At 40.8% G+C, this 27,897-nt stretch overlaps 1 protein-coding gene across 1 annotated transcript in view; it reads left to right on the forward strand.

The window, feature by feature from the left end:
* Positions 1 to 11,630: 11,630 nt before the first annotated feature.
* The window catches only part of map4k5 (mitogen-activated protein kinase kinase kinase kinase 5), a 184,635-nt gene continuing 168,368 nt past the window's right edge, over positions 11,631 to 27,897 (forward strand). Inside the window, exon 1 of the mRNA XM_060829188.1 lies at positions 11,631 to 12,068. Coding sequence (XP_060685171.1) covers positions 11,955 to 12,068 — 114 coding nt within the window. The 5' untranslated portion in view covers positions 11,631 to 11,954. The remainder of the gene's footprint in view (positions 12,069 to 27,897) is intronic.

Consider the following 27,897-nt stretch of genomic DNA (forward strand, 5'->3'; position numbering starts at 1 on the left):
GAGGGTTGCTTTTCAGAATTGAGGGCTATGGGGGCATGTATAGAATAAACAGACAAGGTATTTTCTCTGGGGTGGCCGAGTTGAGAACTAGAGGCATAGGTTTAGGGTGAGAGGGGAAATATATAAAAAGGACTTAAGGGGCAATGTTTTTTGCGTAGAGGGTGGTGCGTGTGTGGAATGAGCTACCAGAGGATGTGGTGGAGGCTAGTACAATACAACATTTAAAAGGCATCTTGATGGGTATATGAATAGGAAGGGTTTAGAGGGGCCAATTGCTGGCAAATGGGACTAGATTAGGTTATGATATCTGGTTGGCATGGATGAGTTGGACCAAAAGGTCTGTTTCTGTGCTGCATATCTCTATGACTCTGTCACTAATGGCGCTGAACATTGTGCAATTACCAGTAACCATACCCACTTCCTACCAATAATGAGAGAAGATCTTTGGTGAAGCAGCTGAAGATAGATGGGCCAAGGATACTATCCCCAGGAAATCCTGCTGAGATGTCCTGGATATGAGATAACTGATCTACAATAATCATAGTCGTCCTCCTTTATGCATGCTCTGTCTCCAACCAATATAGAGTTTTCTACCTGATTACTGTTGACTCTAGTTTAGCCAGAGCTTCTTGATATGACACTTGGTCAAATGCTGTCTTAATGTCAAAGGCAGTCACTTTTAGCTCCCAACTGGAGTTCAACTCTTTTGACTATGTTTGTTCCAAGCTTGAATTGAGGTCAGCACTGAGTGATTCTGGCAGAATGTAAACAGAATGCCAGTGAGCACATTATTGCTGAGCAAATGATAGCACTATTGATGACCCCTTCCATCACTTTACTGATGATTGAGAATAGTCTGAATGAGTGGTAATTGGCCAGGTTTTATTTTCCTTATTTTTACTACCAGAATAGACCTGGCTAGGTTTCCACATTAGAACATAGAACATAGAACATAGAAGGATACAGCGCAGTACAGGCCCTTCGGCCCTCGATGTTGCGCCGACCGAATCCTACCTAACCTATACTAGCCCAATAACTTCCAAATGCCTATCCAATGCCCGCTTAAATGACCATAAAGAAGGAGAGTTCACCACTGATACGGGCAGGGCATTCCATGAACTCACAACCCGCTGTGTGAAGAATCTACCCCTAACATCTGTCCTATACCTACCACCCCTTAATTTAAAGCTATGTCCCCTAGTAACACCTGACTCCATTAGCGGTAAAAGGTTCTTAGTATCTACCCTATCTAAACCCCTAATCATCTTATACACTTCTATCAGATCTCCCCTAAACCTTCTCTTCTCCAATGAGAACAGCCCCAAGTGCCTCAGCCTTTCCTCATAAGATTTTCCTACCATTCCAGGCAACATCCTGGTAAACCTCCTCTGCACTCGTTCTAAAGCTTCCACATCCTTCCTATAGTATGGCGACCAAAACTGCACACAATACTCCAGATGAGGCCGCACCAGAGTCTTATACAACTGCAACATGACCTCAGGACTCCGGAACTCAATTCCTCTGCCAATAAAGCCCAGTACACCATATGCCTTCCTCACAGCACTATTTACCTGGGTGGCAACTTTCAGAGATCTGTGTACATGGACACCAAGATCCCTCTGCTCATCCACACTACCAAGTAGCCTACCATTAGCCCAGTAATCCATCATCTTGTTATTCCTACCAAAGTGAACGACTTCGCACTTAGCTACATTGAATTCCATTTGCCACATTTCCGCCCAGCTCTGCAACTTATCTATATCCCGCTTATCTATATCTCCACATTGTTGGAGAAATGTCAGTGATGCAGCTATGCTAGTACAGGTTGGCAAGGGATGATGCAAGTTCTTGAATATAGGTCATCAGTACTATTTCAGGAATGTTATTAGGGCCAGCATAGTATCTCAATGGTTAGCACTGCTGCCTCACAGCACCAGGAACGTGGGTTCGGTTCCAGCCTCGGGCGACTGTCTTGCACATTCTCCCATGTCTGTGTGGATTTCCTCCATATGCTCCAGTTTTTTCCCACAGTCCAAAGATATACAGGTTAGGTAAAGTGGCCATGCTAAATTGCCCATAATGTCCAGGAATATGCAGGCTAGGTGGATTAAGGGTTACATGGATAGGGTAGGGGGTTGGGTCTATGTGGGATGCTATTTTGAGGGTCAGTGGGGACTCCACGGTCCAAATGGCCTGCTTCCACACTGTAGTGATTCTATAGCCTTTGGAGTATCAAATGATTTCAGTTGTCTCTTGACATCTGTGGAGTGAATAAAATTGACTGAAGACTGGCCTCTATGATGCTGGGGAATTCTGGAGTTGGATTATCTGCTCCAGTGTGTCTGGCATATGCTTCAGCCTCATCTTTTGCACTAATTTGCAGGCTCTACCCTTACTGAGGATTGAACTGTTTGTGGAATCTCCCCCTCCACTGGATTGCTTAACTGTCTGTCACCATTTGTGATATGGCAGGACATAGCCTTAGCTTGTCTACCACTTGGCAGACACTAGTCCTCTGGTATAACTTCACCAGATTGACACCTCATTTTTAGGTATGTCTTGTGCTTCTCTTGGCATGCTCTCCAGTGCTTACCTTTCTTTCAGTTTTTTTTCCTGAGATGGTCGATGTCACTGTTAAGGCATTTATTATCTACAACACCTTGAGAAGGTGGTGGTGAGCTGCCTTCTTAAACCACTGGAGTCCATGTGTTGTAAATACACCCAGGCATGTAAAGAAGTGAAATACAGTGGAGAAGAAAGATGGAATTAAAAGAGAGATGAAGTAAATAAACAGAGAATACTTATTTAGTTTTCTATATTTAACAATTCTCTATCTATAATTAAATCTTGAAAGAATGAGACTTCATATTTATAAAATTAAACTTCCAAAGCTACAGACACTGTTTGACAATAATTAACATATAACACATATAAAAATTCCCTTAGTCTTGACTGGACAAGCCCAAACTTTTCAAAGTATTTTCCTAGTGTGTCCAGTGAGGGTGTAGTGGTAAGTACTACAACTTCACGTCATTTATGTATTTTAATGATGAATATGTCAGCAAAGTACTGATGGAAAAGCAAACAAATAAGACTGAAAATGTCTGTGCTTAGCTGCCCACGTGTGGACTCTAGACCTTGCTGAATGATGGTGAACACTAATAATCTCACTTAATCATAAGATCCAAGCTGTTGATATTTTAGATGTACAATTTAAAAAGTTAATTGGGGCAATAAATTTTGACTTCCTAGATTTTAGCAGGTTTGATGCATATTGCATGACATAAGCTCATGTCTGTTTAAGCTAAAGGCTAATGTACAACTGGAACTTGAAAGTGCCAGGAAGTGTTTGCTTGGATACATAAAGAGCAAGTACAGCAGCGAGATTTAATGATAATCAAAATTACTATTGAATGTAGTCAGGAGTGAAAGAGTCGCATTTTTCCTCAACAATAACGCGTGGGTTTCCTCTGGGCGCTCCGGTTTCCTCCCACCGTCCAAAGATGTGCAGGTTAGGTGAATTGGCCATGCTAAATTGTCTGTAGTGTTATGTGCATTGGTCAAAGGGGAATGAGTCTGGGTGGGTTGCTCTTCGGAGGGTTGGTGTGGACTTGTTGGGCCTGTTTCCGCACTGTAGGGAATCTAATCTAATCAAATAGCAAACAAAAACCTCTGGAAATCAACCCAGAAAATCTGGTTCTAAGTTGCTGAGAGACTGAGCCTCACGAGAATTCTAACTGGGTGGGGAAGAGTGCATTTGCTGACTCACCTGGGTTCTACAGAATTAAGCCACTTCCCTCCACTGTGTGTTGCGAAGCATACTTTATCATATCATTTTTCACACCAATCAACTTTCACTTTCCAAACTCAGCCTTTATGTTCCTTGCAAATCATTCTCTCATTATTTATCCACCCATCATTGTCACCGACACTGATGCTTATTCAGTGTGATTCATCTTTCACATAGCCACTCTTGCTAAATGCACTGCATCCATTGAGTAATATCCACCCATCACTTGCTGTGATTTCTGTTTTTCACCCTTGTGGGAGAAGAGTGAAAAGCATAGAGGAGAGCTGCGGAGCTGGGTCATTACAAATAGTGAATGTGATGCAGAGGAGGATGCTATGAAGATAATTGACACATCAGTGTCTCTCAATTAGTGGTGAAGAAACAGGGAACTCAGAGATAGCTGGTGACAAATTATAAGTGACATGCACAAGCTAATTTTATTTCATCAACTATGAATGTATGAAAAAACAGAGTATGGTTATTGTCAACTTCATTATTTTTCCATTGTCAATTCTAATCCCTCTGTTTTATCTTTCACGGTCTTTATGGACATGGTCTGCCAATGGACATGCATCACAGCATCTTAGCCTTTTGTACTTATACTGTCATATTATGTACAGCCATACACCAGCACACATTTTTGCACTTTGGAGGGTCCACTTAGACTGTTATTTTCATCTGGTGGTTCACAATTTATAAATGAGCAAGAGGAGTTACAGGAGACGGGTATAGCTATTCATAGATTCCGAATATCAAATGCTATCATTCAGCACAACAGTTACTTTATTCATGACCTTAGGACACAGCACCAATTATTCCCAAATAGGTCTGCTGCAGTGATGATGTGCTAGCTCAGAAGAACGATGGTCGTGAAAGGAGACAGTATGTGGGAATTCCAGTCACAGCATTCAACTGCTATCATATTGCCCTGAACCCTTCAAACTTTAACTCAGCCAGTACTTGACATTTTATCTCATCTTGTGAAGTCTGAATCTGTCCTGACACAAGTTCAGATCTAGAAGTCGTTGGTGAGAAACTGAAGAGCGTGAAACCCAGAGAACATGGGTTAGAAATTACTTAGTAGTTGGGCCGAATTCTTTTGCAGTTTACTTCTACTTGTGCTGACACCACATAGAAGCAGTGGACGGCATAACAGAAAACTATTTTAATTGACAATCAGTATTTTAAAATATGCTGTCAATTTTCTTTACTTAAAATGTCATGTAAAACTTATAGATTAGCAACACCTCCATCTCCTTATTGTATCCTGTTCATTTACTTGCCCTTTCATTTGTCTCATTACATGGCAGGACCCTTTGAGCAGATATGCAATAGGTGGGTGTGCTTAAAAAACTGCTTAAAGGGTATTGTTGAAAGGGGATAGTTGGTGCTGATTCTGATGCAACTGGGGGGGTTTCATATGCTTTCTTTTCCTGTGTGAGGCTGATAGCTAAACCTCGAGCTATTAGAACATCTCTGATATCCCATCAGCTGGTCTGGTGATTAATGCCCCAACTTGATACTTCTCCTAGTCTTCAGTGTTTTCCTCTTCTGAAGTTTCCCTTTGAATACTTATCTTTGTTTACTTGCAGTTTTCTCTGGTGTGCAATATTATATTGCCACCAGAGCCAGCAGATTTTATTTGATTTATTGTTGTCGCATGTACCTAAGTACAGTGAAAAATTTTGTTATGCATGCTGTCCAGGCATAACATAACGTACAAAGATTCTGTAGTGATTAAACAATGTGAGGAATACAAAATTACCACTGCAAAGAAGGTGCACAAAAAGCAAAATCAACGTTAGATTTGAAATTTGAGAAGTCCATTCAGAAATCTAATAACAGCGGGGAAGAAGTTGTTCTTGAACCTGTTGGTACATGTTGGTACTTGTTAACAAGTATGCTGTAAAAGCTGAATTTTTATTGAGTTTGCACAATCTGAAATTTATATTTCCCATTGAGGGCAGCTCAAACTAGTCTCCTTTACACTGTTCAGCTTCCCAAGTCCTGTTAATAGAATACATCTTCAGAAGCCTTAAATTCATATCAAAAGCCCTCATGTACATGACGTTATCGCCTTAAATGATGTGTTCACTTCCACCTGGTTGTGCTAATGATTGCTGACAGAGGTGAATAGGTTACTTTCCTGCAGCAAACCCAAAAGTCAGTGTTTGTCAACTTTGAATGCAATTACAAACCAAGCCCCAAATAACCTTTCTTTGCCTATTGAAATTTCTCCATTCTGTTTCTCATATTTCAGTTTGTCATTAGCTCAGCTTCATATTGAGTGGCATAGGTAAACATAATCTTTCAAACTTTAGCAAGAGTGGATGATCTGGTTCATCTAGCCTTTAATTTTATCTAGCTGCTTCTTTTACTGCCAGTGGTTTTCCCTTCTTCCATTAATCCATCTGTTGGTAATTACGTTGATGTGATCTGTTGGGATAATGCCAGTATGGTAGGCCTTGTTAACAATAATGGCCTCAATCACAAATGCATTTCCATTGATAGTGAAGAGCTCACATCCTAAGGAAATTCATCAATTTGTTAAAGAAATTTTGGGAAAGAGAACAGTTTGGAGGGAATGGTTAAAAATTACAATGATTTGATTTCAATGGAAAATCACAAAATCAGGGATAGAAGGAATTAATAAATAGAAAGATTATACAAAATGAACACTCTAAGCATGAAGGCATGGTCATAGAATCGAGAGTTATACAGCATAGAAACAGACCATTCAGTACAATGATGCCCTCCAGGTACCCTGAATAGATCCAATCTCGCTTGCCAGAATTTCCTATTCATATACCCATCCTTTTAAATGTTGTAATTGTATCAGCCTCTACCACTTCTTATGGCAGCTTGTACCTTACACACCATCCTTTCCATAAATAAGTTGCCCCTTTGGTTACCCCATCTAATTCTTTCCCTTCTCAACTTAAACCTTTGCCCTCTAGTTTTGGACTCCTCTACTCTGGGAAAAAGATCTTGGATATTCATCCTATCTGTGCCCCTCATAATTTATAAACCTTTACAAGGTCATCTTTTCAACCTCCAATGCTCCAGGGAAAAAATGCACCAGTCTATTGAACCTCTTCCTATACCTCATGCACTCCAATCTTGGCAACATCCTTGCAAAACTTTTCTGAACTCTTTCAAGTTTAACAACATCTTTCCTATAGGTGGGACAATCCTCGGCTCATTGGCCCATCTAATCAAGGTCCTGTTATAATCTGAGATAATCTTTTTCACTATCCACTGCACCACAATTTTGATGTCATCTGCAAACTTACTAACTATACCTCCTATATTCACACCCAAATCATTAATATAAATGATGAAAAGCGGTGAGGCTGCGCTGATCCTTGTGGCACACCATTGGTCACGGGCCTCCAGTCCAAAAAACAACCCTGCCTTCTACCTTCAAACCAATTTTATACCCAGTTGATGATCTCCCCCTGAATTCCATGTGAACTAACCTTGCTAACTATTTTATCATGTGGATCGTTGTTGAATGCCTTGCTGAAGTCCATATAGTGGTGTTGGACATAGTCATAATGTGGAGGTGCCGGTGTTGGACTGGAGTGGACAAAGTTAAAAATCACACAACACCCAGGCACTAGTTACCTGATGAAGAAGCAGCTTTCTGAAAACTCGTACTTCTAAAAAAAACCTGTTGGACTATAACTTGGTATTGTGTGATTTTTTACTTCATCCATATAGACAATGTCTACAATGAACCTTGCCGTGAAGAATTTGAAGAAATGAGAAAATGCCAGGACCAGGAAAAAAAAAGGGATTATTGAAGCAAAAAGAGACCTAGGAACTGAAAACAAAACTGGTTATTTTTTCCAATATTAGATGATAAGATGTAGGAAAAATAGTAGGCCATTTAGCAAGATCATGGCTGATCTGTCCTAGGCCTCAACTACTCTTTCAACAAAATGTACAATACTGGCATTATCCTTGAAGATCCAACTAAATCTGTTCTTACATCAATTTACTAAAGGAACATGGCACATTTCCATTTGATGGATAGATAATTGCCCAAGGTGTGAAGGTGTATTTTAGGCTCTTTAAAGCCATTTTTTCAGCCCTTGCTGTAATATTCCTATTAAGTGTTCATATTGTGATGGAAATTGCTTATGTAAACTAATGTAATTGGGAGGGTACAACATTTGGCAGTTTGTTATTGTAAACACGATGCTACGAAAGTGTCCACCCCTGCAATTATAGTATGACTAACTTGTATAGACTGGTTTTGTTTTAAATATGGACAAAAGTGTTCATACTGGGAAAGTTGACAGGAGGTGCACACAATAATTAAAATTTTAATATCATGCAAAATTAAGAACATGAACATCTTTGAAAAGTTCATAACAGATGCTATCAGATCTGTTGAATAATTCCAGCATTTTCTATTTTTATTTCAGATTTCAGTTATTTTGCTTTCCATTCAAAAATACTTAGACTTTTAGCTGCTGTCTCTGGTCCAATTATTGCCAGTCCACTCAATTGGAAGTTAAAGGCTAATTTGTTAGCTGGTTTCAGGATAAGAGGGGGAATAGGTAGAGAAATGCAATTTCTGTGATTGGGGAATTGGAGAGTCATAGAGTTGTACAGCACGGAAATAGAACCTTTGTTTGAACTTATCCATGCTGACCAGATATCCTAAATTAATCTAGTCCCATTTGCCAGCATTTAGCCCATACCCATATCCCTGTAAACCCTTCATATTCATGTACCCATTCAGATGCCTTTTAAATGTTGCAATTGTACTTACCTCCACCACCTCCTCTGGTAGCTCATTCCTAGCACACACCACTCTCTGCATGAAAAATCTGCTCCTTTTCAAGTTTTCCTCTCTGACCTTAAACCTATGCCCTCTAGTTTTGGACTCCCTTACCCTGGGGAAAAAATCTTGACTACTCACCCTATCCATGTCCCTCATGATTATATAAACCTCTACAAGGTCACCAGCGGTTGCTGATGTTCCAGAGAAAATAGCCACAGCCTATTTAGCCTCTCCCTATAATTCAAACTCCCTAACCCCAGCGACATTCTTGTAAATCTTTTCTGAACCTTTTCGAGTTTAAAAACATCTTTCCTATAGCTGGAGACCAGAATTGAATGTGGTATTCCAAGAGTGGCCTAACCAATATCCTGTACAGCTGCAACATGACATTCCAACTCCTATACTGAGTATTTACCAAGAAAGGCAAGCATACCAAACACCACCTTCTCCACCCTGTCTTCCTGCAACCCCACCTTCAATGAACTATGCACCTGTACCCCAAGGTTTCTTTGTTCAGCAAAACTCCCAGGACCCTACCATTAAGTGCATGATTCCTGCCCTAATTGAGGACTATTCTAGTCCAAAAGTTAGAATCGAGCCTTTCAGTGGTGAGGTAAGGAAAGGGTCAACGCACAAGTAATGGTAGAAGTTTTCAAATCTATTGACAGTTGTTTATTTGGTCAAGATATAAGTGTGGAAAAAGTGAGGACTGCAGATGCTGGAGATCAGAACTTAAAAATGTGTTGCTGGAAAAGCGCAGTAGGTCAGGCAGCATCAAAGGAACAGGAGAATCGACGTTTCGGGTATAAGCCCTTCTTCAGGAATCCTGAAGAAGGACTTATGCCCGAAACGTCGATTCTCCTGTTCCTTTGATACTGCCTGACCTGCTGTGCTTTTCCAGCAACACATTTTTAAGCAAAGATATTAGTGTGGTCACATAGTTCAGGCCACAGATATGACATGATTGCAATGAATGTCTGAAGGGGCTAAATGGTCTAAGCTCATTCATGTGTTCAGTGTTTCCCCTGAAAATTACATTCAATCTTAAAGACAACGGCAATTAAGTTACGTGGACAGGCAGGTAGTACGAAGTTAGGTGGATGGGCAGGTAATTCTGAGGAGGCGGGGAGGCTACAGAAAGATTTAGATAGTTTAGGAGAGTGGTCCAAGACATGGCTGATGAAATTCAATGTGAGCAAATGCGAGGTCTTGCACTTTGGAAAAAAGAACACAGGCAAGAACTATTTTATAAACAGTGAGAAAATTCATCGGGATCTGGGAGTGCTAGTACAGGATTCTCTAAAGGTTCACTTGCAGGTTGAATGTGTGGTAAAGAAATGGAATGTTGTCATTTATTTCAAGGGGGTTGGAATGTAAAGTGAGATTAGATTAGATTAGATTCCCTACAGTGTGGAAACAGGCCCTTCGGCCCAACCAGTCCACACCAACCCTCCAAAGAGTAACCCACCCAGATCCATCTCCCTCTGAATGATGCACCTAACACTACTAAGGTGCTTCTAAGACTTTATAAAGCTCTGGTTAGGTCCCACTTAGAATACCGTGTCCAGTTTTGGGCCCCACACCTCAGGGAGGACATACTGGCACTGGAGCGTGTCCAGCGGAGATTCACACAGATGATTCCTGGAATGGTAAGCCTAACATACGATGAACTGCTGAGGATCCTGGGATTGTATTCGTTAGAGTTCAGAAGGTTGAGAGGAGATCTAATAGAAACTTACAAGATAATGCATGGCTTAGAAAGGGTGGGCGCTGGAAAATTGTTTCCATCAGGCGAGATACTTGGACTCATGGGCACAGTCTTAGAATTGGAGGGGGGGTCAATTTAGAACGGAAATAAGGAGACATTTCTTCAGCCAGTGAGAGTGAGAGGGCCTGTGGAATTCATTGCCATGGAGTGCTGTGGAGGCTGGGACGTTAAATGTCTTCAAGGCAGAGATTGATAAATTCTTAATCTTGCAAAGATTAAGGAATATGGGGGGGAAATGTGGGTAAGTGGCATTGAAATGCCCATCTGCCATGATTGAATGGCAGAGTGGACTCGATGGGCTGAATGGCCTAACTTCCACACCGATTTCTTATGGTCTTATGGCAATCGATTTTCCATTATCATTCCTGAAATCACAGAATTGTTTGTGGAAAAAAAAGCCAATTGTGCTTGTATTGGCCCTTCAAATGAGCATCATCAACTAGTGCCAATTACCATTTTCTCCATAACTTTGCACACTATTTCTTTCCAAATAAACATCTAACGCCCTCTTCCTCACGGTCATATCTGCCACAACCACTATGCATACCCACAGCGTAGTAGAGAACTGTGAATTTATACTGCATGGTTAGTACCCTTTTAGTTTTCCAATTGAAAAAGAACCAGTAGCAAATTTAAAACATACAAAGATTCGTAAACTTTTAGCCATAGTTGCATAATAAATTAAGTTTGAAAAAGACATAAAGTAGTCATTATATAAGGTACCGATACAAACATTATAAGTCGATTTTAATAAAAAAAATATGGGTAAGGATGAACGTCAAATCACTCTACCATCATTGCAGGTCTGTGCGCTGTTTGTAACTATAAACTGACAGATATATTTTGTAATTCCCGTAAAATTCGGAAGGTGGCAACATTCATGCGTAACATGTTTCGGTAGTCACATATCAGTTATAAGTCAAAATAAATTAAGATTAATAAATATTAAGAGTGAAACCTTGCACACTTTGATAGAGTTTGTGAGGAGAAACAATCATATTGTAACACTCCTTAATAAATAAGTAGCAAATGTTATCCGTTCAAATCGTTGACATGCTGGTAAAAGAAAACAAACGCGCGCTGGTACATATATAAATACAGATGAAAGAAATGAATAACTTGTTGACATTCAAGTTACTTGCTGTTGATTTCTGAGGTCAACAGAAGGAAATGACATGCGAGTCGCAGAGGGAAACGTAACAATCAAAGTGCTGTGTTGGGAGCTATTAGCATACACAGTTGAAAAATAATATATTTTATTTTGCAAAAAAGGAAACACCCATCCCCCCCTCCCCAAAAAAACCCACACAATCGAGAAGATTATTTTTTTAAAAACCCAATACCAGAGATGATCTGAGCGAGTGCAGAGTGCACCAGAGTCCAGCCTGGGGCAACTTGAGCTGCCGCCGCCGCGCGCAGGAAATGGAACGGGAGCCATATTTGGAGGCGGCCGAGTGAAGGCGCAGAGAGAGCGGCGGCTGGTGCTGCTTCGGAGCTTCCCCTTATCCGGGTCTATCTCGGGGGGTGGGGGGGAGAGAGACATACTGGTCACCCCTACCGGTCAGAGAGGAGAGGAGAGGAGAGACGAGACAGAGAGCGCGATGAGCTCGCAGTGCCGTGCGAGCGCTAGCGGGGATATCCTGCGGAAGAACCCGCAGTCGGATTTCGAGTTGATCCAGAGGGTCGGCAGCGGTACCTACGGCGATGTCTACAAGGTCTGTTTGTCTGTGTGTGTGTGTGTGTGTGTGTGTGTGCGTGCGCGCGCGTGGCCCCGCTCCGACCCCGGGCAGCCGTTACTGGCGGCGACTCCGAGGCTGGGCGAGAGAGGCCTTTTCACGCCGGCGTGTCTCACAGCCTGCGCCCCCCTCTCTCCGGACTGTGTGTGTTTGTGTTGGAGGGGACACCGGCACTAGACTGGACCTGCTCTCCTACAAGCAGTTTGTGAATAGTGGGGCACGGGCAAAGGCTGTAGCTCCTGCTCCGGCAACCACAAACTGTAGTATGTTTTTTTTTAAAAAAAAGCCTTTGGATTGTTGAGCTTCGGTTTCAATAAAAACAAAAAAAAATGGATTTTCGAGCTTCGGTGTTTCCCCTGGTTGAACAAATATCGCTTGCAGAATGTTAGCCTGTTTAAAGGATAGACAGATAGATGTTGGAGCAATAAAATGACTTGTTTTCCAATACATACTTGGTCACCTGGTGGATCACGGAAAGGAGAACAGAGAGTTTCTTTATAAACTAGGATGGTGACAGTTAGTCGGTGGCCTTGACGTATACGTTCTTCAACCAACTTATCAGCCCAAACTATCTTTGACCGCAGCAGATATTTCAGACGTGTCTTTGTAAATAATGTCCCTCGTCTCTTGTTATTTTGATTGGTTCACAAGCTTTTCTTGACAGTTACCAACAATTAAATGGAATGGGGATGCTTTTACAGCATTCTTCAAAATATACCTTTTCAATCATTATTCTGCATAATGAGACTGAAGCGCTGCTCGAAAAAACACGCTTCCTTGATGTCTGTGAGAACAAATTTGGCAGGCAAACAGGAATTAACGTTAATTATGGTAGTCAGCAGGTCTGGCAGAATATGTGGGAAGAAAGCAAAGTTAATGTTTCGAGTCCAGTGATTCTTCCTCAAAATTCTTCTGAAGAAGAGTCACTGGACTTGAAAAGTTAGCTGTTGGTTCTTTGTTTTCCATTAATAGTTTCTGGATCAGCCAAAGGGTGGTATTTCAGGTTGACCACCTCAACCTGTATGCCCCTCTCACCCTTGTAATGTACAGCCCTCCATTCCCTCTGCTCCAAGCCCAACCTCACCATCAAACCAATGGACAAAGGGGGGGGGTGCACTTTGGTGCACTGACCTCTCTGCCACTGAAGCCAGGTGTCAACTTGCAGACATCACCTCCTACTGCCCCCTTGACCACGACCTTGCCTTCATCATCAAACTATCATCTCCCAGACCATCGACAACTTCATCACCTCAGGGGATTTCCCACCATTACCCTCCAACCTCATAGTCTGAGAACCCCACATCACCCCGGTTCTACCTTTTAACCAAAATTCACAAACCTGACTGCCCCACTTGAGCCATTATCGTGGCCTGCTCCCACCCACCGGATTTATCTCCGCATACCTTGACACCGTCCTGTCCCCCTTGGTCAGGGATCTCCCCACATGTATTCAAGACACTGCCCACACCCTCCACCACCCCCATGACTTTCGGTTCCCTGGTCCCCAATGTCTCATCTTAACCATGGACATCGGATCCCTATACACATCCATCCACCATGAAAAAGGCCTCCAAGTCTTTTTGTTTCTTCCTCTCCTGCTGAGCCAACCAGTACCCTTCAACTGACGCACTCATTCAATTGTCTAAACTGGTCTTCACCCTTAACAATTTCTCCTTCGAATCCTTTTACTACTTCCAGGCCAAAAGGGTAGCCATGGTCACCCACATGGGCCCCTGCTAGGCCTGCCACTTCATCAGGTACACGGAACAGCTTCACCGGCACCATTGCCCACCTTTTCCTCCGCTACGTCGATGATTGCATCGGCCCCACCTCATGCTCCCATGATGAGGTTGAGCAGTTCATCAACTTCACAAACGCCTTCCACCCTGATCTCATATTCATGTGGACCATCTTGGACATTTTCCTCCCCTTCCTGGACTGCTCCATCTCCATTTCTGGCTCAACACGGACATCTACTTCAAACTCGCTGACTCCCACAGCTACCTGGACTACACCTCTTCCCACTATACCTCCTGTAAAAACACTATCCTTTACTCCAATTTCTCTGCCTCTGCCACATCTGCTCCCAGGAGATCCAGTTACACCATAGAACATCCCACTCCTACTTCAAGGACTGCAATTTCCCTTTCCTACATGGTCAACTATGTCCTTCAACGCATCTCCTCCACTCTCTGCACCTCTGCCCTTGAACCCCACCCTGCAATTGCAACAAAGACAGAGCTCTTCTCCTACCCCCCCGCCCCCAAATTTATCTTTCAGCCCCCATATTCCTGATGAAGAGTTAATGCTCCTCGGATGCTGCTGGACTGGCTGTGCTTTTCCACACCACGTGTTTTGACTCTGTCCTAACTTTCTGCCGGTAGTATTTCATACTGAAGCTGAATTTATCAATTGCTTAAATAGCATAGGCTGGGTCATTAACTGCATATCTTTTAAACTTTTTTTAAATTTAAATTTTGGATCCTCAAATAATTTCCTATTAAAGTTTATCTAACCGGAAGTGGTCACAATAGTTTGGAGTTTGGGATTTGAAGATGACTTTCACTTCACTGGTAAAATTTGTGGTTTAGTTCATGATTAGATGTCTGAGCAGTCTGTCAACATAGATGGTTTGGAGGGAATAATGCACATTTATGAATTAGATTCATGTCGGTTTCTTGTGCTGATATGAGTGCAAACGTGATGTGATTTGAAGTGGGAAACTGACCTGGGACCAATTTGAGAGGTATTCAAGGACTTTGGGGTAAAAGGGTGGCTGGAAATGGAGTGGTATTTTAAGGACAGGGTCAGCAGTGTTTTTGTTGTGCAATTGTCAGAGTTGGCTATTGTTTGTATTTACTACAAAAGTAATGTTCTAATTGTGGACCAATGTGAAAAATGTTCTAGTATATGTTGTTCTGAGATGGCTCTCTTGGCAGATCCTTAAACTGTTTTTAGCTTAAAATACAAAGGAAGATTTGTGCAATATGTTGCCATAAATAAATCAGTGACGCGATTATAATTTCCAGTGTTATTGTTAGCTTGTGATCATTTTATCATACTATCTTCTAACCATTACGTAATGGTAGATCCACATGAATTTTCATTATCATTTCAGGTTTTAATAACTTGTTTCTCAATCCAAACTCTGGTAGAATTAATATGTACAGAAGGATAACTGACAATTTCTCAATCTAAACCATACATTTTTAAAAAAATTATTTAACGCATGAAGCATTACCTTGTTAGTTTACAAGGCTAGCTGCCCTGAACACCAATACTGATATTTTATAAAGTTCATCATTTGTACACCTTGTATTTATATAACACCTTTTATCATAATTAAATATCTCAGCACTTCAAAAGAGCATTATAAAGAGAATATGACATTGAGTCATGTGAGGTAAAGGTTCATATGACTGAAAGAAGCTTCAAAAAGCATCTTAAAATGAGGAAAGTCACAGAGCAATTTAGTGAGGGTGTTCTAAAGTTTGGTGCCTGGGGAACCGAAAATATGACCAAAAGTGAAGGAGTGTTTGATATTGGTGATATTAACGATACTAAAATTAGATGAGTGCAAATGAGTTATGGAGCTGGAGGGGATGTAGAGAGAGAATGGGGACAACTTTAAGGAGACATTTGAAAACAAGGATAAGAATTTTAAAAGCAAGATATTGCTTGCAAATATAATTCAGAGAACACAATGCTGGTGGAGGGATTGAATGTTTTAAAGTAATTTGTGTAATACAGATACAGAAACAGACCCTTCGGTTCAACTCGTCTATACCAACCAGAAATCCCAACTTTATGTAGTCCTGCTTGTTGGCACTCGGCCCCTATCCCTCCAAACCCTTCATATTCATATATCCATCCTTTTACATGTTGCAATTATACTAGACCCCACCACTTCCTCAGGCAGTTTATTCCATATACACACCACCATCTGCATGAAACAGTTTCCCCTTAGTTCACTTCTAGATCTTTCCCCCCTCGCCTTAAACCTATGCCCTCTAGTTTTGGTCTCCCCCATCCCAGGGAAAAAAACTTTGTCTGTTTATCCTATCCATGCCCCTAATGATTTTATAAACCACAATAAGGTCACCCTTCAACCTCCGCTCCAGGGAAAACAGCCCCAGCCTATTCAACCTCTCCCTATAGCTCAAATCCTCCAACCCTGGCAACATCCTTGTAAATCTTTTCTGAACCCTTTCGAGTTTCACAACATCTTTCCGATAGGAAGGAGATCAGAATTACATGCAGTATTCCAACAGTGGCCTAACCAATGTCCTGTACAGCCGCAACATGACCTCCCAACTCCTGTACTCAATGCTCTGACCAACAAAGGAAAGCATACCTAACACCGCCTTCACTATCCTATCTACCTGTGACTCTGCTTTCAATGAGCTATGAACCTGCACTCCAAGGTGTCTCTGTTCTGTAACACTCCCTAGGACCTTACCGTTAAGTGTATAAGTCCTGCTAAGATTTGCTTTCCCAAAATGCAAAATCTCACGTTTATCTAAATTAAACTGCACCTGCCACTCCTCAGACCTTTGGCCCATCTGATCAAGATCCTGTTGTAATTTAAGGTAACCTTCTTCGCTGTCCACCATATCTCCAATTTTGGTGTCATCTGCAAACTTACTAACTATACCTCCTATGTTCATCAAAATCATGACAAAAAATTGTGGACCCAGCACCGATCCTTGTGGTGCTTCACTGGTCTCAGGTGTCCAGTCTAAAAAATAAACCTCCAGCACCACCCTCTGTCTTCTACCTTTGAGCCAGTTCTGTATCCAAATAGCTAGTTCTCCCTGCATTCCATTTCTTGTAGTGTCAAACAGCTTGCGTGGTATTATAGCTGCATTCATATAGGCAAGTGGCGAATATTCCACTATGCTGCTGATGTTGTGCTTTGCAGATGGTTGAGAGACTTTCGTTTGTTGGAAGGGAAGGAATGGTCAACCTCTGACCTACTGTTTGTAACAGCAATATTTAAGGAACTGGTAAACCTCTAATCAAAAGTAATTCCCAAGATGGTAATGTAGGACATTCACCAATGGTAATACTGTTGTATGTATGTCAAGGGGATGGACTTTTTTTTTAAGAGATGGTTAATGTAAGGCAGTTAGTTGTGTGGTTGCATACCCTGTTGTGCTTATTACAGTTTCCTGTGGCATTGTCTTCACACTGAGATTGAAAGGTTAACTTTGTTTCTCAATCATAGAATCTCACCCGGATTAAATGTCCTATCATCACCTATCATCTATTTCTCCACCTGTTCTCTAGCTAGCAATTTAGAGCAGTAACACTGCCACTTGCCAGTTACAGCATATACTCATATCTCTTCCTGTTCATTTATTACCTCAACTCTCACTGAACTAATTTTATTTAAAAAATTTACTCATGGGATGCGGACGTTGCTAGCTCAACTAGTATTTATTACCCTTCCTAATTGCTGTTGAGAAGGTGGTTGTAAACTGCTTTCTTGAACCAATAGCAATAAGTTGTACTGTGTGAGCTAAGCTTGTTGATGTCTAACAACATTGTTCTTCCAAATTCTTCTCATTTTCAAATCCTTTCATGGTCTAGCTGCACTGTCTTTTAGTTAATGCTTCAGATCAGAGTACTCCTTTAACTTGGCCTCTTGTGCTTATGTTTTTCTTTGTTTTACCTTAGGTGCTAGCAGAGTATCTTCAGCTGTTCACTCCTTACCTCTATACTTACCTCTATACTTAAAAACAGTACTTAAAGCTTGGTCATTGAGGTAGATTTTATGTCTTGTCATTATCTGGTAATATGAGTGTCAGGTTTTGTTTTCCTGTTGTCCCAAGACACTGTACAAATGCAAATTGTTAGTTATACAAATAGTCTGACTTACTCCAGTATTTGTAACGCCTGTGTTTAAGTAGATTAGTGTGATGTGGAGAATGGTACATTAGAATGGTACCAGTAGACTAGATAAAGTGGCTTTGTGCAGTGCTTTTCAAAGCTCTTGTTGTTGAGATATGTAAGAAATAAACTGTTGTATAAATTATCGATCATGGAAGAATTTTCCCTTTGTTAGAGACAAATTCATTATCCTACATTATAACTTTACAATGTGATGTGGTGTTGCTTATTCTGCATTTGAATACAGTATATTTATGAATATACTATGTGCTGCCAGCTGTTTTTTTTTTGCTCAAATTGATCCATGCCTTGGGTGTTCTCCAGTTAACTTGGAGTCATCAAATTGAACAAATAATGCATAATTTAATTCTAAGTGTAAAAACTATTAAAGGTAGGGCATGGTAAGAAGAACTGGTCTCAGTTGCATATTCATAATTATAACTCTCTGCTTTTCTTTTATTTATTTATGATAAGAGCATCGTTGGTTGGGCAACATTTCCTGCTCAGAATCCCTAATGACCCAGATGGCAGTTAAGCATGAACAATGTTTGCTCGACTTACACATTGTTACATGTAGGCTAGATCAGGTAAGGATGACAAAAGAAAACAACAGAAATTGCTGGAAAAACTCAGCAGATATGGTAGTATCTGTGGAAAGAAATCAGAGTTAACATTTCAGAAGTTTTTTTATTTCTGATTTCCATCTGCAGTTCTTTTGGTTTTTTATTCAGGTAATGATGGCAGATTTCCTTCCCTAAAGGACATGAGTGAACCAGGTAGCTTTTTTTAATGATAATCGATAGTGGTTACACAACCCTTGCATGATCCAGCTTTGGATTAAAATTTCTTGTGGAATTTGAACTCAACCTGGTGTTCTGTGTTACTAGTCAAGTGACATTATCATTACACGGCCAACTCCCTCCTTTGATTACAATAAGGGAAATATAGTCATTACAGTCATAGTCATAGTGATGTACAGCAAAGAAACAGACCCTTTGGTCCAACTCGTCCATGCCAGCCAGCTATCCCAATCGAATCGAGTCCCATTTGCCAGCACTTGGCCCATATCCCTCTAAACCATCCCTATTCATGTACCCATCCAGATGCCTTTTAAATAATGCAATTGACCAGCCTCCACCACTTCCTGTGGCAGCTCATTCCGTACATGCACCACCCTCTGCCTGAAAACGTTGCCCCTTGGGTCCCTTTTATATCTTTCCCCTCTCACCTTAAACCTATGCCCTCTAGTTCTGGACTCCCCTATCCCAGGGAAAAGACCTTGTCTATTTATCCTATCCATGCACCTCATGATTTTATAAACGTCTATGAGGTCACCCCTCAGCCTTCACTCCAGGGAAAACAGCCCCAGCCTGTTCAGCCTCTCTCTGTAGCTCAAATCCTCCAACCCTGGCAATATCATTGTAAATCTTTTCTGAACCCTTTCAAGTTTCATAAGATCCTTCACAAGATGGAGACCAGAACTGCATGCAGTATTCCAAAAGTGGCCTAACCAATATCACGTATAGCCACAACATGACCTCCCAACTCCTACGGTCAATGCTCTCACCAGTAAAGGAAAATATACCAAATACAGCCTTCACTATCTTATCTACCTGTGACTCTACTTTCAAGGAGCTGTGGACCTGCACTCCAAGGTCTCTTTGTTCAGCAATACTCCCTAGGACTTTACCATTCAGTGTATAAGTCCTGCTAGGATTTGGTTTTCAAAATGCAGCGCCTTGCATTTATCTAAATTAAACTCCATCTGATGCTCTCAACCCTGTGGCCCATCTGATCAAGATCCCATTGTAATCTGAAGTCACCTTCTTCACTACACCTCTAATTTTGGTGTCATCTGCAAACTTGCTAACTATACCTCCTATGTTCATATCCAAATCATTTATATAAATGACAAAAAGTAGTGGATCCAGCACCAATTCTTGTAGCACTCCACTGGTCACTCTGATGCACAATTTGTTTGAATATTTTTTAAAAAGAAAAAGCATAATTCGTTTAATTACTTTTGTGATCGCTGAAATTTTTGACGCAATGTTACTGTCTCCGTGACTTCGGAAACATTATCCTTATTTCTCTCATGATTTTGAGTTAACGCTTTCCTTCCCGATGAGAGAAAGAAGAAACCTTTGATGCAAGTCTCTCTTTGTAATTCCAATGCGTTATGTTAGACAACATTGTAAATGAAGTCTTCCATATCTTCCATATATATTCCTTCCATATCCGCCACAAACTCACCTGCACTTCCACACACATCATTTACTGCAACCGCTGCACCCGATGTGGTCTCCTTTATACTGGGGAGACAGGCTGCCTACTTGCGGAACATTTCAGAGAACACCTCTGGGACACCTGGACCAACCACCCCGTTGCTCAACACTTCAACTCCCCCCTCCCACTCCACCAAGGACATGCAGGTCCTTGGACTCCTCCATCGCCAGACCATAGCAACACGACGGCTGGAGTAAGAGCGCCTCATTTTCCGCCTAGGAACCCTCCAACCACAAGGGATGAACTCAGATTTGTCCAGTTTCCTCATTTCCCCTCCCCCTACCTTGTCTCAGTCAAATCCCTCAAACTCTTAACCTGCAATCTTCTTCCTGACCTCTCCACCCCCACCCCCAGTCCAGCCTATCACCCTCACCTTGACCTCCTTCCACCTATCGCATTTCCAATGCCCCTCCCCCAAGTCCCTCCTCCCTACCTTTTATCTTAGCCTGCTGGACACACTTTCCTGAAGAAGGGCTCATGCCTGAAATGTCGATTCTCCTGCTCTTTGGATGCTGCCTGACCTGCTGCGCTTTTCCAGCAACACATTTTCAGCTCTGATTTCCAGTATCTGCAGTCCTCACTTTCTCCTCTGTTATATCCTTTGATGAGTTTGTATTCTTGGATAAGATATTGACAACTCTGCACCACTTCAGATGTAAGTCTGACACATCAATTTGTGACCAGATGTACAAACACACAGACTTTTGGAAGCTTATCTATTTATATTGTCACTTTTTAATGATCTTTATGTCTCCTTACCAAAACCCATCTGTTCCTCTACTCATTTTAAAACCTCATCATTTAAGTTCTATTTGCATTCCCTACTTGTATTTAAACAATATATTGGTTTCACAGAAATGTAAACATCTGTTACTCTTATTATCTTATTTTTATTCCCTTACATATCCTCAATAGAATTTACCAAAACTCCCAATTTATTGTGATAATCCCATTTCTGCATTGTCAAGGGTTATGGGGGGAAAATGCAGGAAATTAGGAATGAGGAATGTCAGATTAGCCATAATCCAGTTGAATGATGGAGCAGGCTGAACGGCCTACTCCTGTTCCTAATTCTTATGGTCATTGTATCTTCCATTCCTAAAAATATTATTTATGTGGATCATAAATCAACACATCCCAAAATGGGCTCATGCAAAATAATGCACAACACATTTTCAAAAATAAAACGTTTCTATTCCAACTGCTACTCTCCATTTATGTGTCTTTCATGCCGCTTTACATTTCCTTCAATATTCTATGTTTTGTAATGTTTACGCTGACTACAAAACTTGTATTTATAAAGCATCTTTAATGTCAGAAAACATTGTACGTTGCTTCACAGGGTTATCATGTAGCAACTTTTGATACAAAGGTCCTATTAAGATGAGTGATTAATATATTTTAAGGTGCATCTTAGAGGCAGGTAAGGGAATGTTTAGCAGGGCACTTCCATTGTATCCCATGGTACAGCAATTATAAACATGGATGTTTGAATCCAAAAGTAGTGCAAATATGGGAGTTGTGTGACTGGGGAGGTTAAAGATAAATGTGAGGTTGGTTACTTTGTCAGGAAGGGTGGAGGAACTGAATATTATTTAAATGGCAAAAGCCTGCAGAAAACTACAGAATAGAGGGATTTAAGAGTCCTCATCCATGAATCATCAAAATTAGCATCCAAGTTAAACGGATAATAGGGAAGATAAATGGAGTGGCTTATGTTTCAAAGGGAATGAAGTATAAAAGAATGTAGGTTTTTCTAAAATTGTACAAGTATCTTGTCAGACATAGCTAGAATGCTGTGTACAGCTTAGGTCCTTATTTAAGCAAAGATGTCAAAAGGCATTCCAGAGAAGGTTCACTGGACTGAACCCTGAAAGGACTGTCTAATGAGACGTTGAGTAGATTGTGCCTGTACTAATTTAGAAGAATGAGAGGCGACCTTATTGAAACATACAAGGTTCTTAGAGGAAAGCGGAAAGAACTGCAGGTGCTGTTCTGAGAAAGAGTCACTGGACCCAATATGTTAATTCTGATTTCTGTTCTCCGGTATCGCTAGATTTGCTGAGCTTTTCCAGCAACTTCTGTTTTTGGTTAAGAATCTTAAGGGACTTAAGGTAGATGTGGAAAGGTGAATTCCCCTTATAGGAGAGTCTAGGATCAGCGGGCATAATCTCAGAATGGGTTGTATATTTAAGATGAGAGGTTTCTTTATGGTAGTGAATTTGTTGAATTCTTTACAAGCAAGTACTTTTCAGACTGGATTCAGGCTATTCATTCAAGGCTGACCCAGACTGCTTTTTTTTTTGTTTTTAATCATAAAGTGAACCAAGGATTGTAGGGAAGAGGCTGTAATGCAGATTTGAGGGAAATCAGCCAGGATTTTATTGAATGGTGGAGCAGAGTTGATGGGCAAATGGCCTATTTCTGCTTCTGTGTCTTGTGGTTTTATAAGAAGGAGTGACGTCACGGAGCGATCTGAACAAATATAAGAAGCGGCATTTTCTTAACAAGGAGTCAATGTGGAAATGATGGGGTAAGCTAAACTTTATATGTGAGCATTAATGCTAGTCTTTCAACTCTTGTATGATTTGTAATTTCATCTCATCTGGCAAACACCACAGCTCCAAAATAGGTGTGATGCTAATCATCACTTAGGTGCCCAGATCAGCCCAATAGTGGCTTCTGGAAACTAATCAAACCCAAGTTTACAACTTTGGGAAGTTCTCTAATTCACATAGTCAGGCTAATTCTGTTGTACAATGCATTGGTCCTGAAGGAATTCATGTTCCTATTGCATTGTATTTCAGGTTTTCTGTGGAGCGGCGGAGGCAAGGGAAGACTTGTTAGGAATCTATAAAATTGCAAGATGCATAGATAGGGTTAATAGCCAGAATCTCTTTTTCCCCATGGTTGAAATAATTAAAACTAGGGGGCATGCATTTTAAGTTGAGAGGGGGAAAGTGCAAAGGAGATGTGAAGGGCAAGTCTTTTTTCACAGTGGTTAGGAATCTGGAATGAGCTGGCAGAGGTGGTGGTGGAGACAGCTACTATAGGGGTGTTTAAGGGACCTTTTTAGGTAAAGACGTAGATATGCAAGGAATGGAGGAATATGGACCAAGGGCAGGCAGAAGGGATTAGTTTAATTTGACATCATGTTCAGCGCAACATCAAGGGCCAAAGGGCCTATTACTGTACTGTACAATTTTATGTCTTCTGATATCATACCGTCCTTTGGCAGAAACATTTGAGTTCTGCACAAATTTCTGAAGGAAGCATTCTCCCAAGAGTCCTTCCTCATAATGCTTGGCTAGTAATGTAATCTGTACCTATTACTTTTATGCAGCAAACCTCTTTATTATCTATGACAAGTGTCTCTTATGGAAAGACTCTGCAGTGATCTGTCCTCTACTACTGATAGGTCCTACAAATATGAGCAAAATAGGACTGGTAGCAGTCTAACCATCCAGATTCCTGATACCACACGATCCCAAGTATGATAATCAGAGGATACCATATTCCTTTTGTAAGGGATTGAGAGTACAGAACTTCTAAAATTTCAGGTACAGGCCATTAAGTGGATTTGGGTTACCCAATTTGGCAACCCTTTTTTGTTTGATTTACTGGTCACAGCAAAGTTTGAATTTAAAAAGGGAGGTGATGTTGCCAAGCAGACATTTTTGTAGCTCAGAATCAGAAATGAGTCAGCCAGGTTCTGTTGGTAAGAAAAAAAATTCTGTTTACATTACCTCAGCCTTTAATCAAACAAAAATGTGAAGATTACGAACAAAAGATTTAAATTGTGCAAATGCTTGTTTTTCCAAGTGTATTCAACATGCACAATCTGCAAATCGGGGGTGGGGCTGGGATGAGGAAAGAGGAAATACTCTGCAGTGTATTACTTTTGCCAAGTTGCAGCTAACTAATAAATAAAAATAGTTATCTGCAGGTTATTTAAGTGTTAGCTAATAACTGACGTCACTTTGCATGCAAGCTATTTGCATTGGCGTGTCATCTTCGATCATTTATGGCTGGCTGAAGTTGATTTTCTGGAGACAGTAGCATAGATTTCACAATTCCCCTTTAGGAACCTTGACTTGTATGATGTTTTTTAGGGGGTTGTCAACTTCCAAACTTTGAGAAAAGTTTCAAAAAAAAAAATCAGACAGGGAACTTTTTATTCCAATAAGGTATTTATCTCCCTTAAAGAAGAGAAGCTTTATTACATCCATAAAATGGATCATGTGTCCTCAAAATATTGTTGACATGGCAACTCCGTTTGTGCATCTTATGTTTTGTTCTAATACAGCATCTTGTCCTGCACCAACCAGTTGCTTTTGCTTTGAATATAGAGATATATCTTGGATTTTTGCAATCAATTATATTCCAAACTAATATTACAGATAGTTATGAAGGCATCCTATCTGTAAAAAAAAATTAACTTGCGTTTTCAGTTTTTAAATTTTGTTCATATTATTCCAGCTTTTCTGTATTTTTCCTGTTAAACTATCTGAAGATTTAAAATTTAATAGAATCACACAATACTGAAGATGAACTCAGTTGGCTAGATTTACTGATTTGTAATGCAGAGTGACCCTGACAGTGTGAGTTCAATTTTAATATTCTCTTAGGATGCCATGAAGATCCTTCCCTTTTTCAACTGTTGTCTTGCCTGAGATGTGGTGACTCTCAAGTTAAAGCAACACAAATCATCTTTGTAATGAGAGAGCAGTGCTATGATCTGCTAAGTCTATAGTGATTTTACTTTAGTGAAGAAGAGTCTGAACTGCCAAAAATGCGCTACTCCTTACATTAGTCCCATTTTCCCACACTAGGCCCATACCCTTGAATGATTATGACATCCAGTTTTCACCCAAATACTTCTAAAAAGTTGAGGTTTCCTGCCTCGACTATCCACTCTAGGCTCCCACCATCCTGTAGGTGAAAAGGTTTTTAAAAAAATTCCATCTAAACCTCTTGCCTGTCTGTTCAAAATGATTTCTCCTTGCTATTGACCCTTCAACGAAGGGGAGCAGGTGCTTTCTCTTCACCCTATCTACATCTCTCATAACCTTGTATCTCTGACAGATACCCCCTCAGCCTTCTTTTCTCTAAAAGAAAGAACCCGAGTTGAACCAGCCTATCTTCATAGCTGAAATGCTCCATCATGGGCACAATCTGGTCAGTCTACTATGCTCCCCCCTCCAGTGTTATCACCTCCTTTCTTAGTGTGGTGACCAAAGCTGCACTGAGTACTCCTTTCTGACCTAACCAAAGTCCTCTACAGCTCCAACATAATCTCCTTACTTTTACTGATAAAGGCAAGCATATCAGAAGCCGCCTTAACTACCCTATTAATCTGTCTGCCACCTTTAGGGATCTATGGACAAACACCCCAAAATCCCTTTGAGCTTCCTAGTGCCTTGCCATGCATTGAGTATTCTCTTACTTTGTTCCTCCTTCCAAGGTACTTCACCTCGCACTTAGCAGAGTTAAATTCTATTTGCCACTGATCTGCTCATCTGACTAATCTGTTGATACCCTCCTGCAGCACCCACCTCCTCACTGTCAACCACCTGGCCAATCTTTGTGTATCAGCAATAATTGACAGCCCTTAACATAAAGGCAGCATTAGACTGAGTATAGCATCAAGGAGCCTTGTCAAAACTGGAATCAATCAATATCGGGCAAACTCTGGTGCCTGGAGTCATGGAGTCCTGGCACATAGGAAGATGGTTGTTGAGGATAGTCATCTCTGCTCCAGGGTAGTATCCTAGGCCCAACTGTTTTCGGCTACTTCTTCAATGATCTTCTCTCCATTATGAGGTCAGAAGTGGGGATGTTAGCTGATGATTGAGCAACGTTCAGCACCATTTGTGACTCCTCAGAACCTGAAGCAGTCCATGTTCAAATGCAACAATATCCACACTTGGGTTGACAAGTGGCAAGTCGTGTTTACGCAACACAAATGCCAGGCAATGACTATCTCCAATGAGAGACAATCTAATCTGTTATTGGATCATGTTCAAAGAACAACCGGGATCGGTGAGTGGTGAAAATAGCCTCTTTTATTCAGCAATCTTAGCACAAATTTGAGGTAGCAATAGAATCCTGAAAAACAGTTCTTACAAGAGCCCCTTTATACATAGTTCTTACATATATTAAAATTCAATTACAATGGTTTTTTTTATATATTGCTAGTACACAAAAGTTTGAAGGCTTCTGTCCTGGGAGACAGGAGATGGCTCAAAACATGTGCTAAATGCTGGCTGCTACTTATGATGGGATAGCTGTCTGTTCTGCTTGTATAATTAGGAGGTGTTAATCCTTTTGTCTTTTAGTAGATATTCGTAAACATGCTAAGCCTATATGCTGTAAATAAATTAAAAATTGAACCCATATTTAATAAAAGATATTAAACTGATTACTGCAGCTGGGTTGAGAGGTTTATTTACTATTTGCTGGTATAAGTTTCATTTATGCATGCAATTTCATGGAAATGCTTAAAGGGATAATGGCCCTATTTAAAGGTACTTAATGGTTGGAAAAGGCTGATTTAATATTATAATGTTTTGTGAGGACTTGATGGGGATGGTATTGTTAAATACTGCTTATAGCAAGGGCTGATAAGATGTGGAAATGCAGTAATGGGTATGAAAGGGTTGTTTATAAATTTGGATACTGCAGAACTGTGGTTTTATGAATGAATAGTAAATAACAACAGGTTTGCAAACTATTATGAATGAATGAATGAACAGGAACATGGTATTAATGAATATAGCAAGCTGGTGAGCGCATTAATAAAGAGAGCCTATAACACAACATCTCTCACTGTTGATATTCAATGGTATTACTATCATTGAATCCCACACTGTCAACATTGTTGGGGGTACCATTGACCAGAAAGTCAACTGGACTTGTTACATAAACACCGTGGCTAAAAGAGCAGGAACATTGTGGTGAGTAATTTACTACCTCATTCCCCAAAGCCTGTCCATCATCTACAAGCCAAAAGTCAGGATATGATGAAATACCCGTCGCTTGCCTGGATGGATGTAGCTCCAATAACATGCAAGCTTGAGATCATCTAGGACAAAACAGCCGCATCCACAGGCACCCACTCCCTTCAGAAGCAGCAGAGTGTACCATCTACAAGATGCATCACCAGAAATTCACCAAAGCTCCTTAGATAACATCTTTCAAATCCATGACCACTTCCATCTAGAAGAACAAGGGCAGTAGACATTGGGAATACAACTCCTTGTAAATTCCCCTCCATGCCACTCCTCATCATGATTTAGAGATATATTGCTGTTTTTTCACAGTTACTTCCCAATCCTGGAATTCGCTCCCTAAAGGCATTGTGGGTCAATCTGCAGCAGGTGAACTGTAGTGGTTCAACAAGGCAGCTCACCACCATCACCACTAACAAGGGGTGGCAATACATGCTGGCCAGCCAGCGATACTCATGTATCATGAGTAAATAAAATAAACTAACTTATCATCCCTCCCACATTCTCACCTACATAATTTATTACACATCACAGACAATAAGGGATTTAACATTCATCTCTGTGGCATACCACTGCACACCAGGTTCCAATTACATAAGCATCCTTCTACTACCATACAC

Source organism: Hemiscyllium ocellatum, chromosome 8, assembly GCF_020745735.1.
Source record: "Hemiscyllium ocellatum isolate sHemOce1 chromosome 8, sHemOce1.pat.X.cur, whole genome shotgun sequence".
NCBI classification, from domain to species: Eukaryota; Metazoa; Chordata; class Chondrichthyes; order Orectolobiformes; family Hemiscylliidae; genus Hemiscyllium; species Hemiscyllium ocellatum.